At 36.2% G+C, this 18,024-nt stretch overlaps 1 protein-coding gene across 1 annotated transcript in view; it reads left to right on the top strand.

The window, feature by feature from the left end:
- OSBPL6 (oxysterol binding protein like 6) overlaps positions 1 to 5,761 on the top strand; it is a 49,516-nt gene extending 43,755 nt beyond the window's left edge. Inside the window, exons 18-22 of the mRNA XM_009278612.1 lie at positions 1,237 to 1,381; positions 2,506 to 2,650; positions 3,640 to 3,766; positions 4,340 to 4,463; positions 5,444 to 5,761. Of these exons, the coding sequence (XP_009276887.1) occupies positions 1,237 to 1,381; positions 2,506 to 2,650; positions 3,640 to 3,766; positions 4,340 to 4,463; positions 5,444 to 5,551 (649 nt within the window). The 3' untranslated portion in view covers positions 5,552 to 5,761. The remainder of the gene's footprint in view (positions 1 to 1,236; positions 1,382 to 2,505; positions 2,651 to 3,639; positions 3,767 to 4,339; positions 4,464 to 5,443) is intronic.
- Positions 5,762 to 18,024: the final 12,263 nt, after the last annotated feature.

Genomic DNA, 18,024 nt, shown 5'->3' on the forward strand with positions numbered 1-18,024 from the left:
TGTGCTGGCTTGTGAATGGATTGGGGGAAGTGTATGCAGACGTTACATGAATTGTACTGGTGAGAGTTAGTGCCTAACTCAAAATCTCTCCTTAGTGTACAGGTGGGGATACCGAAGCATTTTTGAGCCTGAGGATCCATTTGGGTTTTTGGAGGAAAAATATACAAACTCTCTAGAAAGTGATAGACAGAGTGGGATAGAAATGCTTTAGGAGTGGGAAACCAAGTTTTATATGTACAGTAGTGATCAACTGTTCAGAACAAGGCTGCAATATAGGACTGTCAGCAGCTAGCACTGTCCTTACTAAGGCTCTCAGTACTGCTAAGTGTTCCCTCAGAACAACCACTAGTAACAATGTAAGGTCATTTTTCAAAATGTAGGTAAGCCAAAACATGTTCTTCAGATGTTGACAGAGTAGTGAGAAGAAGTTTCACCACAGGTAAGACTAGCTGCAAGTTGTAAATCCTGAGAATATGCAAGGAGAGGATACTTTAAACATATCTGCTGGTTTTGCAGTACTATTCCTGCTCCTGTACATTGCAGCCAGCCTTTATTTCTGTCTCTAACAGTATGGCATCACTCCACATCACCTTTTTATCCATGTCATGAAATTGAAGTAAATGCACTCAGGAGCATCTTTGTCTTCTGTCTTCATGCTTGCCCCTCAGCTTCGAAGGAGAATGTGCTTTGCACAATATAATTCCCTCATTTTAGTCCCTTGTTTGACAATAGAGATGCTCTGACACTGAGTAGTTTTTACAGAGGGAAAGGGATGATGTGCCAGTGAGCTCCTACTTCCTACTTCCTTTCTGTTATCTCCTTTCCATATTTATTTTGTTCTATTTGTAATTTAATTATATTGTCTGCTTATAGCCTCAATTCAGTGTTATATTGATCTTTGGGTTACTGTCCTGCCCCTAAAGGAACTGTGGCCAAAGCACTTAATGCTCTGAGGACAGTGAATATGCCATGCAGGGCTTCGGTGGTTCATAATGTCTTGATTTGTGGTTCATAGCACTATTCTTCAGTTCTCTGTACTAGAGCTTAGGTGAGCTCCTCGATTGAGGATTAGTAATGTACCCAGAACCAGTGCTTTATTGAAGTAAACTATTGTTTCAAAAGCTTTTGAGGCATATGGTCTTGTATTTATGATAATGGAGCTATGTTTTTTACTTCTTTTGTCCGTAATGATCATGATTAATATATGTTACCAACTACTTCTTATTCTGTTATTAGGTATGGAGACTACTATGTCTGGAACAAAGTCACCACTTGCATACATAATATTCTTAGTGGAAGGAGGTGGATAGAACACTATGGAGAGATAACTATCAGAAACACAAAAAGCAGTGTTTGTATTTGTAAACTCACATTTGTCAAGGTAACATGTTTTCTAATACATATCATATATTCATAAAACTGCATAGTTTAAGCATACATCAAGCTGTTTCTTCAGTATTCCTGAAATCCACATTCCACATTTTGTCTTATCAACATTTGTAAATATGTAAATTGTCAAATGAGAGTGCTATGTCAAGTAGTATGACTATTGCATTGAACATTTGATATCAGTGTGTTGCATTGCTGTATAGCTGTGTGCTATACTGTTGTTGGTTTTAGGTTAAAAATGAAATATCAAAATTTCTTTTCTATTACCACAATGAAAATGCAAAGTCACCGTAGACTTCTGTGCCATTTTACTTCTGCCTTTACTAGAATTTGGCAGTCAATATTTTATCTCTTTAGATTAAATAATGCAGCTTTCGTTCATAGTATTTTAATATCCAGGCAAGGACCATATATAAAGACAGATCACTGTATAGCTATGTTATTATCAATTATTTTCCCTAAAAATAAGTTTGGCTTCATATTGCAACAAAATACATCAATACCATTGCAGTGTTAGCAATGGTGCGTTACCGTAAATCTGAAATTCATGTTTTGATGGATGTTCTGAGAATGGGCAACTGGCTCAGTAGGTGAAGGTGTAAGAAATAAATGTGTCTAAGAAAAGCAAAACAGAGAAGAGAAACAGAAAGCAACAAATAACAAGTAATACTGGCTGAATGTCTTCCCTGCTGCAAACAGTAGTGTGCAGCACCCATCAAAGGATTCCCTTACATGTACAGGTATATTCAGTATTTCTCCATATAGAAAGAAGAGAGTTAGCTGGCTTTGATCTTGCAACTTTCAAAGTGTCATTTTTGCTGAATTGTGTGGGATTTGGGTTAATGAACAACAATATAGTTCCCAGATGTGCAGATAATTTAAATACCTTTATACCAAAACCACATATCAAATTATTCAGGGTTTCTCATATACTAAATCAATTAATATCCAGATCATCTGAATTTCGAATTCTGATATTCTTGGTTCCAGGTGAGCTGTTCCAATACAAAATTTGGACAGTCGGTGCCACATATTAAGATTCATGCAGTATCTGTATTGGTACAATGGGTAATGCAAAAAACAGTGTGAACTAGTAAGTCTTTGTTAAACTTGCAGGTGAACTACTGGAATTCAAATGTAAATGAGGTCCAGGGTGTTGTGATAGATCAAGAAGGGAAGGTGGTTCATCGCCTTTTTGGAAAGTGGCATGAAGGCCTTTATTGTGGGGTTGCACCATCAGCCAAATGCGTATGGAGGCCAGGTAAGAAGCTTGTAATAAACTCTGGCAGGCACTGTAGTGTAACTCTAAACTATGTAAAGCTGTTTTAGCCATCATTTTAAATACACAAAATACTACTGGAGAGATTAAATTTCTGGCTAGACAAATAAACAAGAACTTACATGAGTTTATAGTCATGGTAAATAGAAATGTTCCTACAGGGCATAGTCTTCTACATCTCAGTCTGACTCCTGGTCAAATATTCTGGGGTCTTGGGGTCAACATAAGAATAAAATTAAGAAAAAATTTGGATGTCTGGGCCTGCCTGCCTGCCTTCTCACAGAGAGCAGGGTAGCTTATTTGGATTCAACAAATAGAAAGTGCCAGTTCATTGAGTTTGTTGTCTTAATGCTTTATTAGCCTAAAGGATTGGTCTTCAGAGATGGTGAGATTGAATTAGTCATCCTTTGCACCTATAGTATCTTTCATACATGCAGAGTGGTTATCCAGGAATTGTTATTATTGTTAGTATTTTGAACCCTACTCTGTATTGGTAGTATTTTGAACCCTACTTTGCACCCTACTCTCTGCAACATCTGCTCTGACTGCCATTAGTGCTGAAGGTGTTTGGACAGTGCCAAATCAGTCTGTGAGTGAGTGTTATGCTCCAAAATTAACTCTGAAGATCAGTTAAGGTTAGCTTTTATACAGATGTTTGATAAGCTCACTTTCCAGAGAACAGGAAACTATGTTTAATTTGAAAATCTGCAGTAATTTTTATTTAAAAAGGAAGGAAGATCATAAAAGTTTTGAATCTATTAGCATGTAATTACGACCTCTGCAGGATAAGCAGTTGAAATTAATATTTAGTGAAAGTTGTTCCACCTAGAGAATAACTTTTGATGTGTTTTAATTGTATGTAAGAGTAAAATATATTAATATTTTTGCTGTTATAATTTAATAAATGAATCCTTGCATATTTAGAGTAATAGTTTAAAAAGCTTTTTTCTTTCTCATACATATTCATACAGGCTCCATGCCAACCAATTATGAACGTTATTATGGCTTCACGAGGTTTGCTATTGAGCTCAATGAATTAGATCCTTTACTGAAAGATCTTCTTCCTACAACAGATGCACGATTCAGGCCAGATCAAAGGCAAGAATGCTTATTTATACACTTAATATTTGGTGGTTTTAAGGCTGGGTTTGGCTGAGTATTGAATTTTGTATATGTCTTCACTACAGTCTGAACTAAGCTTTGGAGGATTCTGCTAGCAGAGAAGGTATTCAGTATTGCAATCAAATTTCTGCTTTACCCAGTTGAGGGAAAGTAGAAAGCATCTTGTTGGTATAGTAGAGCTATAGTGCAATCTTTGGGCAGAGGTAGGATTCCTCATAACAAACTGGAAAGACAGGCTCTGAAATGTCATGCCCTCCTGCTATGAGTGGAAGCAACATTAATTCCCTCCTAATTCTCAGTTCATAGTACTTCAATGTTTGTGATATGCTGAAGTTGCTAAAGAAAGCGTATGCCTTAGGCTATAAGTCAGGTACATGTAACTGGGGAGTCACGTCTCGGTTATTTTATGAGGTTATGACTAGATGTGAAAGTGGGTACAACACAGACAACAGGCTTGGCTTCTGCTTGTCTTTTGTGATGATGGGTGCTAGAAAATCCCTTGTTCTAGGCACTGTATGATTGCTATAGGACCTGGTGTTATTCACACAGGCTTCTGGAGGAAGGAAATGTAGAAGCGGCAGCATCCGAGAAACAAAGAATAGAGGAACTCCAGAGAGGTCGGAGGCGTTACATGGAAGAAAACAGCATTGAATATGTACCCAAATTTTTTAAGTGAGTCTATTCATTTCAGTATTAAGTCTCTGTTTTCTATCGTGTGACTGGACAAAGTACTACAAGAATTACCACCAACGTAGTCTGTTAATTGTAAAGGCCTGGAAAATGGCAATTTTAAGAAAAATAATCAGATACCTGATTTCTGCCTGAAGCAATTTTTACATAGTTTAAAGCTTCATCATTGAAAGATCATTTTCTCACAATGGGCAACAGCTATACAAGCCTGCTGCACCCCTTGGCCAATGTTTTTTGGACTTTGAAGTAGAATAGAAGTATAATATTAGGATCTAAGATTTAACTATGTTATTGTTTTAAGTCATTGCATAAACAAAGTAATAAATAGCGACCTGAACAACAACATCGTACATATATATATAAAAATGTATATATATACAGACTTAAATTACAATTTATTTATTTTTGAGTGGAGAGGTCTTTTTGTTTGTTTTTACTTTTAATTAAGCATTCTTCTGAAACAAGGGATAGTCATATCAAATAGCCTGATGTTTAGCGTGGGGAATCATAGCATGGGGTCAAAAGTGAAAAGATTGAATGTGCTTGATGCAGTTTTGTAGTGAAAGATGAGCAAAATACAGAGGAGACAAACAATATAAATTGTAAAAGGCTTGCATTCTGCAAGCTATATCTCTTGGTTGATCCCCTGCACGTAATCAGAATCTGTAATGGGCAAAGAGGCTTTATGTGGCTGTAAGACCTGCTCACACAGTTCACGCAACAGATTTGCGATCTTGGCTGTTTTCTAAACCTTCCACTTTTGACACAGGTAGAGGTTGATTTTTATTTTTAAATCCCTGACTGTTCTTGTGTCCTTTAGAAATATTAAATCAGATTTAGTACTGGGTTAGATCAGAGAGGTATGGAATTTAATTTCATATTGCATAAGAGCAGAGGTCTATGGTCAGAACTTCTTTTTCCTCTCTCTCTCTTTTTTTTTTTTTTTTTTTTTTTTTCTTTTTTAAAGTTACCGACGCTAATCAAAGAGAAGCCTGGGTTACCAATGACACCTACTGGGAACTGCGAAAGGATCCTGGCTTTAGTAAAGTAGAAATTCCCGTACTCTGGTAAACTGAGAATGTAGATCTAGTAAACATATCACTCTGAAGAAAAAAATAACTATGCACAATATGTTTCTTATAGTTAAGCGTGGTTTGTGGGTCTATGGAAAAACCTATCATTCACATTTATATTAATCTTTATAACGGACTTTTGAAAGTGCATTAGACCAGGCCCCTCACCACTTCTGCATCTTTTTAATTTTGCAGCAGCCATTAAAAAAAAAAAAAAAAGAAAAAAAAAAAGAAACAGAAACCTTTTAAAGTTTCATACACTGAAAATTCAGAACAAAAGAAGCAGATGAGTTATCCAAAGTCACTCGGAAGAGGTGGTAAACGCAAAACTGCAACCGGTGCTTTAAACAGACATTAACAGTAATGTAATTTAAATTAAAAAAAAAAAAAAGGAAGAAAAAGAGGAAAAAATCCATTTTATTTCAACTATTTTTGTTAAAAACTCTTGGGTCACAACACTGTCATTTCTGGCTTCAGGTTAGTCCTTTGGTGTGATGTGCTTGGACTGGCCTTTGTCAAAAAGATATGCTTTTCCGGAAGCTGTTCCCATTCATATGCCATTGTTCATGCCTTAAACAAAATATGAAGATGTACAGTAAGTAATTTTAAAATATGTATGCTTAGGCTTGTGTGAAGGGCAGATTTTTAAAGCACTAGAATTTTATCATGATATAAATATTGGAGAATCTGCATTATTTAAAATCAAAAGACAACCAAACATCTAACTGTATTTCAGAGGAATGAGATCTACTGTACATGCTTTAGCTTTGGGAAGCTGACTGTATAATCAGACTGAAAAGAAACTGTTAACTGGTTGAATTTGAGACAATTTTGGTAAATGCATATGAATTACTAGTCAGAAAGTTCATATTCTAAATGACTGATGCTGAGATGCAATCATCACTTTTACCACTGGCTGGACATAGTCTCACAGTGAGTCTCATTTCCCCATAACTGTTTATACAATGAGAATTCCCTGAAGCTTTGCAACAGCGTTAAAAGCACAGAAAGATTTCATGGGAAGGTCTGCGGCTTCTCTCCAGAAGCTGGATAGTACTGTAAATGCAACTATTTTCTGCCACACTTACTGTTTACTTTACTGGCTCTGTTTTTTCCCCATCCACTTCTCTTATCTAAATTTATATTTGAGAGTATGGCAGAGGCTCCCATGCATTGTAGCTAACAACTACTACTTGTGTTGCCAAAATAGCTTTTGTGCAAAATTATATTTTACAGTTTTTCATAAAGTGATTCTATATTTTTTGATTAAGAACCAAGTCCCTTATGTGTTGCTAAGCCTCAGTTAATATATGTGGGAGAAGGCTTGGCACTTTCTATTTGAAAATCTCTGAAACATTAAACAGTAGGAGGGCAGATTTTAATAAAAGGAAAAAAAGTAATTTTATTAGGTGAAAACTGCATTCCATATGGTATGATCTAGTCTTCCATTTATGCATGTATTATACATCCAGGCACTGATGATAGGTTAGATTTCATGCATATACCCTGTATTTCTTTCTACACATACACAGTGTACATAGCGCACTTGAATTTTTCTATTTAAGATTGATTCCAGTACTGAGACCTAAAAAGAAAGATTATATAGGTATGTGATCCTGCCAGCAGAGTTGCTTGAACAGTTCTCGGTAGATTACCACACATACCTAGCTCTCTGCCTGCTTCTTCCTTTTGCAGAGTCAGGTCCTTACAGAACTGAGATTACTTTGATTATTTAATAGGCATTTAGTTCTCCCCTTGTTTGTATGGCAAAGCAACTGGCAGAGCAACTAGCTACTAATGAATTCCAGTTTCTTACACAGTTCTGTTATCAGGAAGAACTATGAAAACCTACAGAAAATATTAAGTAGACTTTTTAAGAACTGTGAATGCTCATGAATTGCTTATGAATACTTAGTATAAAAAAACTGCGTGCAGATTAACAGGATTTCTTCCAAAGAAAATTTTGAATTATTCAAAGAACGATATTTTTTCTTTCCTAGTTGAACCTAGTCTGACTTTTTTTTTTTTTTTTTTGTTTTGCATTTTTTTTTATAAAAAAAGGAATCAAATAGGCACATTGTGTGCAAAATAGCAATTAATTATTCTGTGTAACTTTCCTTAAAAACAACATTATTAAACATTTGCCCACCTCATACTCCAGTCTTTGTGTGCAGTTCACCGTGATATTAGAAAGCATTATGTGTGTATGACTGCAAGTACATTTGAGGGACAGAAATTGCACGTCCTCAAATTTTTTTGAAAGTCGATGTTTAATTTAAATACAGAAATAAGGTCTTTAGTTTTACAGTGTTCTGCTAGTGCTTTGTGAATGCCATTATTTGCAATGCAAACTGAAATTTGGTGAACACTAAAGATGCTATCACTGATTCAATTATTTTTTCACAATTGTTTATTTGACGCTCATTGAAAGAAAAATAACTAACATTTTTAGAATTAAAATCTGTGATATGCAAAATCTTTCTATTGATGGCACTTTTTAAGCCTACTGAACGTTAAATTAGGTAACTGGTAAGTAGAGGAAACACAAAACAATGCATCACAAAATATTTGCAGTCTTTATCAAAAATTGAAAGGTGCTAGCAGAATTGTTTATTTGACGCTCATTGAAAGAAAAATAACTAACATTTTTAGAATTAAAATCTGTGATATGCAACATCTTTCTATTGATGGCACTTTTTAAGCCTACTGAACGTTAAATTAGGTAACTGGTAAGTAGAGGAAACACAAAACAATGCATCACAAAATATTTGCAGTCTTTATCAAAAATTGAAAGGTGCTAGCAGATGTACCGTAAAGCAATTTCTTATAGTGCAGAATTCTCTGGATTCTGTGCAAAATCTTTTATTAAATTTTTCCTGTAACCTTGGGGGACATTATGACATATTTTGTGCTATTTCTAAAGAGAATGGGTTAACAGAGGATAGGTCTGGGGGCTTATATCCAAATTACAATTTTTAGACAACCTGTGAAATTTCAGCAGCACTGAGTCACGGGGGATAGTGGGCTTTCCACATCCCCTGCCAGTGTAGCGCAGAATGGGGTTTCCCATGTTGCAATGAGAACACACTTGGTTCCTTTGCAGCCTGGCACCCATTGTAAGTGCCTGCTGCTTTTTGGCAGGGCTGCTGCTCAGCCGTCCCTTCCCAGTGCATGGGATTTTTCCACCCCAAGTGCAGACCTTTGCACTTCTATTGAACCTCATGAAGTGTCTTCTGGCCCAGTTCTCAAGCTGAGCAACATCCTTCTGATTGAAGCTCTGCCATTTGGCGTGCCGTCTCATCCTCCTAATTTAATGTCATCTGTGAACTTGTTAGCATGTAGTTTATGTCCTTGCCCAGGTCACTGGTGAGATGTTGATTGACATGGGCCACAAAATTGACCCCTGCAGGGCTGTCCTCGTTGCTGGCTGCCAGTGGGGCATAAGCCATTGATCAATGCCCTTTAAGCCTGGGGATTTGGGCAGTTTTCAGCCCACCTCACTCCATTCATCCAGGCAGTATTTCCTTTTGAAAGGCATGAAAAATACTTACCAACTCAGTAGATTTAATTGCAATAGGTTTGGTATGTGATGAAAATTAGTGCAAACCATTTGACATTCAAAACCTTCTAAACAATTTAAGAAGTTCTAACTTTCACTACAAGGACATATCCTTTGCTTTTTCCTGTGTTTTCTCAAAACACTTATTTCTATATAAAATACGCAACCCTTATGCTTTAGTTTCACAATAGTGAACTGTACTTTCAATTAATATTTTAAAAGTGTCCCTTAATTTGTTCCCTGTTCTGGTACTGCGGATATGATAGGGTAATAATAGCTATTTTAATCAAATGTAATGTCTTCTAAAGACTTAAATAGCTTCATTCCTATTTTAGATCTGTATTAACAAGATGGTACATTTTTCGGCATATAGAAATTGTTATCTCACTGGGAGATACAATTTGAATAGGAGTTGATTTTCGTACAGTATCACTGTGATTAAAAAGTCATCTAGACACCCATTCTAATTTTAGACAGATGTAAATTGCATGAAATAAATAAACTTTTTTTATTTGGCTTTAAAAGTGAAATCCCACTATAATACTCTTTTAATCTTACAAATAATGGTCCCCCCCTTTTTTTTTTCTCATTTTGAACTTCTGACTCTGAATGAGCTTGTACAGTATTTGTGGGTTTTATTTGAATAGCACATGCTAGGCATATGTCGAGTATTGCAGTACGTATACGTGACACAGTTTTGAAAGATACTGCCATTAATTCCCTACTGAACACTGTCAGAGCTTTATGGAAACAAATTACACAAACCTTAAGGCACACTAGGAGCCAGCGCTGGTTCTGCCCTCATGGGTGCCTGGTTGAGGAGCTTGCATCTAGGCCATGTCCTCTGTTTCCCCTGGAGGTAACATGGGATTTTCTCACCCTCGAACCAGGCAGAGTGGAGCACAACACAATGCAGTCTTGCTTGTTAGAGTTTCTCTCAAAAAAACTGAATTTTTAGAAATACCCTGGAAGGGAGGGGAGGTTCATTTGCACTTGCACGATAACCAAGAGGACTGAATATGCCAATTCTCTGTGAGTTTTGCAAAACTTGCTTTCACTAGCAAAGCTCTGTTAATATAGGGAAGGTTTGTGTGGCCTCCTTGTTTTATAGGATTTTGAATATTGTCTGGTGCAGAGATAAACACTAGCTGTTTAACATGCCGTTTGCTGCAGTCGTAATCTGAGGAATTAACTCTGGTTTAGATGTCATTACTAATACTGGAGCTGCATAATGAAAGTAGAGGAGAGTTTTCAGATTAAATCCACCTGAAAGGAAAGGGTATTTGTATTTATATGCTAAAATGACAGTTAGGGAGTTTGGCCCAGCTGGGGGAAAAAGGTTAATATTGACAGAAGTGTGTAAGAAACACTGGAATGGCCTCCGCAGTCACTCTGTGTTATACAGGGACTTGGGAGAAAGCTAACAAAGTTTACTATGTCATAACCACTTACCTTGGCAGCTATTGGGGCTGAAAATACTATCGTGGGTTTTCTTCCTGTCTGTCATTAAGTAACAGTCATCAAATTGTATAAAACTTGAATTTGCTCTTTAGAGCATGTATTGATAAAAGTTGAGGTAGGCAGGAACACAGTGGCAACTAAGGTTTTTTCTTAATGTGCTCAAAATTGCAAAGGTATATTTAGTATAAAAAGTAGTATAATTTTCTACTTTACCATCCCTGGTTACTTTTATTATGATTCTGGTATCACTCAGAAGTAGTTTCATGGAGAAAAGTATTTTTTTTTTTTTTTCCTTTTTGTTTTTAACAGAAGAATCTCGACTAAGTGTGTTAATAAAGGTTTAATTATTCCTGGGGAGGAGATCTCCATGAGCTCCATTAGAACAGTGAATGGCACTCACAAGAATGTTGCAAATCTCAGTAAGCTCAGAGAAATGGCTTATTTACAGCAATTTATTTTATTTTTGTATTATATATTGTAAGGAGTCTACTTACAAAAGCAAATACATTATTTGCTCTTTAAACTACGGAATGGAAAACAACTTCATTCATTAGCTTTGGTGTAAGCTATGTCTTTCTTCCACTAAACTGAAAAGCCTCTTTGTAAAAGGATTTTTATATGGTATCTTGCAGGTTTAAAAAGTGATAGCAATGTACTTGTAGGTGTTTTGTATACCCTTCTCCTCCTTTGTCAAGTTTTGTGGTATTATAAACTCATCATATCTTTAATTTTTTTCCCCTTCCTTGCGATCTTTGAGAAATCTCAGAGAAGGGAGGGAGAGACTACAATGGAGAACAGTGAAACTAGTCACAGCAGCTCTGTCAGTGGCACAGCTGTAACAAAATAGAAAGTTTTCTAACTTATGAATTAAAATGTCATCAGAGCTGCTGAATCCGTTTCAGGCAGGTTATCTTAATACCATTTTTCTTTCCACTGATCCATGACAGCATGAAAAAAGGGAAGATTGGTGACATTTGCTCAGAATTAATTCTGAAGGTGAAGGGAAGTTTTTATTCTTTTTATAAATAAAAATTACTGTAGCCAGCATTTGGCTGAAGGTGTATTGGTAATGTGGACAAAGAGAGTTACATATTTTATAAATAAGGAAACCATAAAGTTGGAATATATAATCAGCAGTGTGTAATATATTCTGTCTTGACCTATGAATAATTCATTGAAGTATGGTAAAGCTACTTATTTGTACTCCTGGAGCAATGATCCAGACGTCTCCTATGAAACACTAAAACAACTTTCCATATTGACTGCTACTTTTAATGGTCTGCATTAATGAAAGAGGGATATCTTATGCTAATGTATAATGTTGCTGGCCCAGAACATTAGGGATGCAAAAAGGGAAGAGGTGAGGAGATTCCTTCAAAAAGTCAGAGTGGGTAACTTACCTTTTACACCCTGAGCATCAAAATGATGTGAGTGCTATAAAAGAGCAGCACACACGGTGATAAATACTCAACCAGAACTATTCTTCATTGAGGTACTTGGTCCTTATGCCAGTCAGTGTAGGCACGCATGCAACATCTTTGTCTGAAGTTGCATTACTATTTATGATTGCGCTTGTGGCCCAGGGGTTGATTTGTCAGGTGTACCGAGGATAATCAGTGTGAGTCAGGATTACAAACTCAGATTTCTTTTCTAGTAGTCCTGCGCTGAATGCTCTCTCTTCTCCTTTGTTAAATTCACCTGAACAAGGAATATTACAGTAACATTAATGAAATTAATATAGGTTTAATCCTCAGTATTTTCCAGGCAAAGGAAAATTCAGGGTAGTTTCTTTAACTGCGTTGAAGAAATACAGATGAGATCTTCAATTATCTTTGTATTTGCTTAATATTTCATAAAATATTTTGAGATTGGATCACCAATAATAAAATTATACATAAATATATTAAACTTGCTTTGTCACCTATCTTGAAGTCAACATTGAAAATTATCGTTCCAATCTAAGGTTAGGAATTAGGTCTATTTAGTTCTTGAAATAAGTGTTACTGGTATTCTTTAGTGGTTGAAATATAGTATAACAAATTCAGATCACAATAAATTTTATTTTCAACTGAGTCTCAAACAAGACCTGACTGTGAGCTGAGAAATAAATGCTGATGAGTGTATTTTGGTATGCAGGCATAAATGCAAAGACGGCAACTTCTGCCTTAGTAACCTTTCACTCTAATTAGCAAAAGCACTGTTCTTGTTCCTTTATAATTATTTCTAAACTAATTATTTTCAAATATTCATCCCTCACTAAGAATTAATTACGTGTGAAGTTTGACTTTTAAAAATTAAACAATGTTTGGAACTCCACAGACATGAAGAGTGGAGCTCTTGCACCTAATGCTCAGATCTTGCTAAATCTCCAGCTAGCTCTTAGGGGTGAACCTATAGTGCTTACTCACTAAAATTTCATCCTTGGACCAAAAAGAAATATCAGTGGGCTTTTCTGGATGGGATTCTTCTTTGTATATTGATTTGTGTCTGTTATTTACTATAAAATGAGTAAGAAATCAAGCTGCTAGCATCTGATGTCTGAAATATTTTCCTTCACCAAAATGCATAGCAAACTTCTTGTTCTTTATCTGTTACCGCTAGATTGTCTGAAGTGGATACTTTATTTAGCATGTAAAAAGCCATCATAAAATTAAACTACTGTGGTATCCAGAAAGATCATTATGATAGTTCTATATTAGGATATTAGGTATATTTTCTTTGTTGTAACCAGTAGCAAGACTCTCCTTTGGGTCTTTATCTGCTTTCCTTTGTATAATTAACTGTTTGGTGAATTATGATTTCTCAGTGTTTCAACAGCAAAGAATTCTGTATTTTCTCTCATTTTTGCACAGTTAATATTAATTGGGAATAATGTCACACTTTTTTGGTGAGATTGGATCCCATACGCACATGTATGAAATGTAGTAAATTTTAGTATTTATACCTTGCTCAGACTCTGAGAATGCCATTAGAAGAGTAAGATTTAGATTAGTTGTCAATTTTACATTGCCTTACTGAGCCTCTTTGCTTTTAACAGCCTTTAATTTCAGATGGGAAACAGCCATGCACCAATTCTTTAGCAGGCCAAAATGTCAAAACCTAAATAGCTAAAAGAGCATTCTTTGCTGACTGCCCATATCCCTTTGCTCATTATGCAGAAACCCCCAAGTCTGTTGATATCTTGTACACCTCTTTGTGTAGCATACTTGTAAAAGGAGGTCCTCAGAGTCTTTCCACTGTGATTATGCTGTTATGTCAGCTAAAAAAGTATACAGAAACTTGCTTTGCCATTTTTAAGATGAATTTTAAAGGCAAATAGTTGCTTTCTAGAAGCCAAACATATAGAGCCAGCGCTACTTTTGAGTACTGGGTAGACAGTGTCTGTTTTAGAGGGAAATAACAGACTGTAGCTAAAAAGAATCTGTGTTCCTAGATGCACCAGTCAAAACTTTTTCTGTTGTTTGAAAGCAATAAAAAATTGTTACTTAAGGGAAAGAAAGAAAATAAGAAGCATTTATGTACCCAGCTACCCAAATGCTGCAGAAGGCATTATTTTTGAGCATTGTAATATTAAACCTCACCTGCAGCACCCTTAGTTTTATGCTCAGAAGTTCACTATGGACTTCCATAATGAGACGAAGAAGAAAAGGATACTGGGGAAAAAAAAAGTCAGTACCATAATTTCTAAATAACTCAATAGAAAATTGATTTGCAAATATTTGTTTTGAAAACTGTATAAGCTACTTAAATTATCACAATTTTTAAAAGCGCAAGTTTAGTCCTTCATAGTACATTCAGTAATTTAACATTTAAAAAAAAAATCTTGATTGATCTTGATCGCTTTCCTGCAAATGCATTCGCTTGTGCTTGACTATTCACAAGTTTGGGATATCTTTCACGATGATTCTTCTTTACATCTTATTAATTCTGACTCCAAATACTGGCTGTAATCATGCCTGTAAAAACAATTCTATTACTTACAGTTACTAAGCATCAACAGCTGAGGAATAACATAGGTAGGATATAATTTGTATATTCCAAATCTATAGACTTTTATTTCACATGCAAGAGTTAATCAGCAATGCACATCTCAGATTTTTTTTCTGCTTCATCTGCTTGGACTCTGATCTTGCACAGGCATCAATAGTACTTAGCATAAACATTGCAAACAGTCTCATCGAATTCAGTTTAAAAGATGTAGATACTAAAGTTCAAATAAAAAGGCTCAGCAGTGACATTCCTAAGAAATCAAAACAATGTACCTGGTTACACCAGGCTTTATAGTATTTGATTTTTAATTCCTACATGCTTAAACAAATGAGCACCTACGCAGATGAGGCTGAGCTGCTGTTGGTACTCCATTGAACTCGGTGAGCTTCCAGGTGGGTGGATGATCTAGCTGCCCAAATCTATTTCAACTGTAAGCCTAACGTACAGTCAAGCCTAGGCATTCAACTAGTTACACTTAAGCTTAATTTTGAACGTGTGCCCTGTCTTGTGGAAGATAAATATGTGAAATACAGCTGGTTTGACTGCTTGCCAGTCAGAGCAATATATTTGACTTTCCTTTGACTCTCTTGCATTTTGGGACCTTATTCTGGGGCTTGTAGTATTTAAAAACCAGTTAACTTCGTGTCTCTGCAAAGCTCAATTATGTATGACATTTGGAAGAAAGAACAGGAGATTAAATCCATGACAATTCATCATAGTATGTCTCACTCTGGCAAGCTTAGTTGTAAGAATATTTGCAATTCCTATCCCTGTTTTCCTGTACTTTCCCCAGGATGGTGCCAGCCCAGAGTGAGGGTTGCTAGTACTGTATGCCAATCAAAAAAGGAGACTAATCTTTCTGATTTGCAAAGAAGGGGGTGGGTAACTAAGAGCATGCTCCTAATCTCAGCCTAGAAAAGCATGAATTCGAGAAAGTGCCTCCCCTCTCTCCTTCTAGGCTTTAGCACATAAATAGAATTGCTTTTTTTGGTGTATCAAGTTCTCTGGCTACTTCAGAGATTGAACCTAGCCAGGAAGGAGCAGTAAAAATACAGTTTTAAGTTCCCACATAATGCAGCTGCAACACTTATTCTGTGTCTTTGCACTCATGAGTTGGTTTTGAACATACTGTTGTAGTAATCCAGAACGCAGATGAGGCCTCACGCTGACTACCTCTCATGCAATAAAAACCAAGCTCATACAGTAGTTAATGCTGATTACAGTCAAGCATCTTTTGGCCACATGATTGAGGGAGGTGGTAGTGGGGGGGGAATAGTAAACAAAAGAAATTAATTTAATTAAGACTTTATTCCAGTGATGTATGTGGTATACACAATACCCATAATACCAACTCCAACTGAGGGAGGTCCTACAGCTTCTGGTAGGAAATAAAGGTGAACTTGGCTATGCTATAGTTTATGTTGTGCTCTAAAATGTAACAAAAGATGTCATCTGTTTCCTTCAGGCTGAGCCAGATTTACCAGGATATTGTGTCCAAAAAACACACACACAATTCTAGTTTTTGAGGAAACATGATGCTCTTTTACCTGTTGCAATGTAATTGGATAATGCATGTACAAATGACTTGTTTAGCCTGCCAATGAATGTTGCTAATGCCTTACAAAAAAAAAAAAAGCATATTTTTTGTATTTTTTTCCTCAGAGGCAAATCCAAACAATGCTAGATTTGGGAAACTGTTTACTGAAAAGCATTTTCTAATAGATCTCTGAAGAAGTGCAATTGTATAATTATTATTGTTCAGTGCATACAGTACATTGTCTCCATCACTCTGTACACTGCTGCTATTAGTGCTTGTTCTAATAAATCTCAATGTACACTGTTTAAACTGCTGTCACCTGTGTTCTGATTTATTAACATAAGAAACACTTTAGAATATGGTTCTTGAATGAACTGTTTGTAACTAGTTAAGTGAATTGACTGTTAGTCATAAAATTCTTAATATATATTGTACAGATTGATTTTGGAGAGGTGGGTGATAGTGGCAGCAATAGCACTGAAACAGCGGCTTCTCACTAGCATCATCCTGTTCCTTTCTAACCTTTTTCCACTGCAGGATTATTTTTATAAAACTTTTCCCATGTGATTCTTTGTGCAGTTCCTTTAAATCTGGCAGGAGCTACCAACTGCAGTCTCAAGGAAGATAATTTTCTTTTTGGCAGTTCCTGGTTTTATCTTCATGCTACAGCTGGTAAGAGCCTTTTGCTTTTTTTTTCACTTCAGCTTGCTCTTTATGATTAAAGGGAGCTTGCAGTATGTTTCTCAAGTTTTGTGAGAGGGTGTAGGGAAAATGGTTCCTGATGTTCTCTAATAGAATTGAAAAAAGAGGGGTGTGTGTGTGGGGAAAAATTACTTGACGCGCACCCCTTCTGTCATCTTGGAAAAATAACAGTATGTGGGATTTTTCCATTATGTGTTCTTGTCAGTTGTTCAGCCCTTAAATCAATTACATTTTATTTAAAATGACAGCGTAATAGAAAAGAATTTGGTTGGGAGGAGAAATTAAGGTTTTTTTGTTTCTTGGCATTGTAAAAAGAACAAGCGTTCAAACAGTCTGGAATGCTGCCTGAGTGGAAGCAACAGCAAAGTAAGGGAAAACGCTTTTTTCATGAATGGCAATGCTTTCTTTCTTGTGTCAGAGTACACATCTGATCTCGTCCAAACCGATGCTTGGGTTGTACACTGGGAGCTTATTCCCTGTTAAACAATTCTACGAGCGAAATTCAGCTCTGTTTTCACATTTGTGTAGCTGGGATCTGTGCTTTGCCTCTGAATGCTTTGCAAAACAAATCTAACACTTTTTGATGACTGTTGCTCAGCAAAATTACTGTGCATAAGTGAAGTATGAAAAGCTATATGTCATTACTTAATCGATTAAAAAACCCAACCCAACAAACCTTTGGGGATAGATTAGAGCGTAAGAGGCCTGTGAGGCAGCACTACCAATCTGACATCTAATTTAGCATAAAAATTATTACTTAAGTATGGAAGTAAATTTTATATTTAAATTTAATCTAATCAAGAGACAGATGATGCTGCTTCTTAACCACAAACCTGTAGGCGCTGTGGTGTGGTGAAGTGAGACAGTGTGGGAAGCTATTGACAAGATTTCATCCTGACTCAGCTAAAGGAGTTGCCCACAGAAAGCTGTTCCAAGTTTCACTGCCGGTACAAAAATCTGTTCTGATGTGGCGATACACAGCATTTTTGCCCAGCCAACCTATCAAGCCACATGGTTCTCCAAGTCCTTATTAGCTTATTAAATATTTAAGTTGGTCTAAATGTTAAAAAACACAAGTATGCAATATTGACTGTTTCTGCAGCTGTATATGCAAAATTATTTTTTGAGTAAGTCATAGAATCATAGAATCATTAAGGTTGGAAAAGACCTCTAAGATCATCGAGTCCAACCGTCAACACAACACCTCCATGCCCACTAAACC

This window comes from Aptenodytes forsteri, unplaced genomic scaffold (assembly GCF_000699145.1).
Source record: "Aptenodytes forsteri isolate BGI_AS27 unplaced genomic scaffold, ASM69914v1 Scaffold257, whole genome shotgun sequence".
NCBI lineage: Eukaryota > Metazoa > Chordata > Aves > Sphenisciformes > Spheniscidae > Aptenodytes > Aptenodytes forsteri.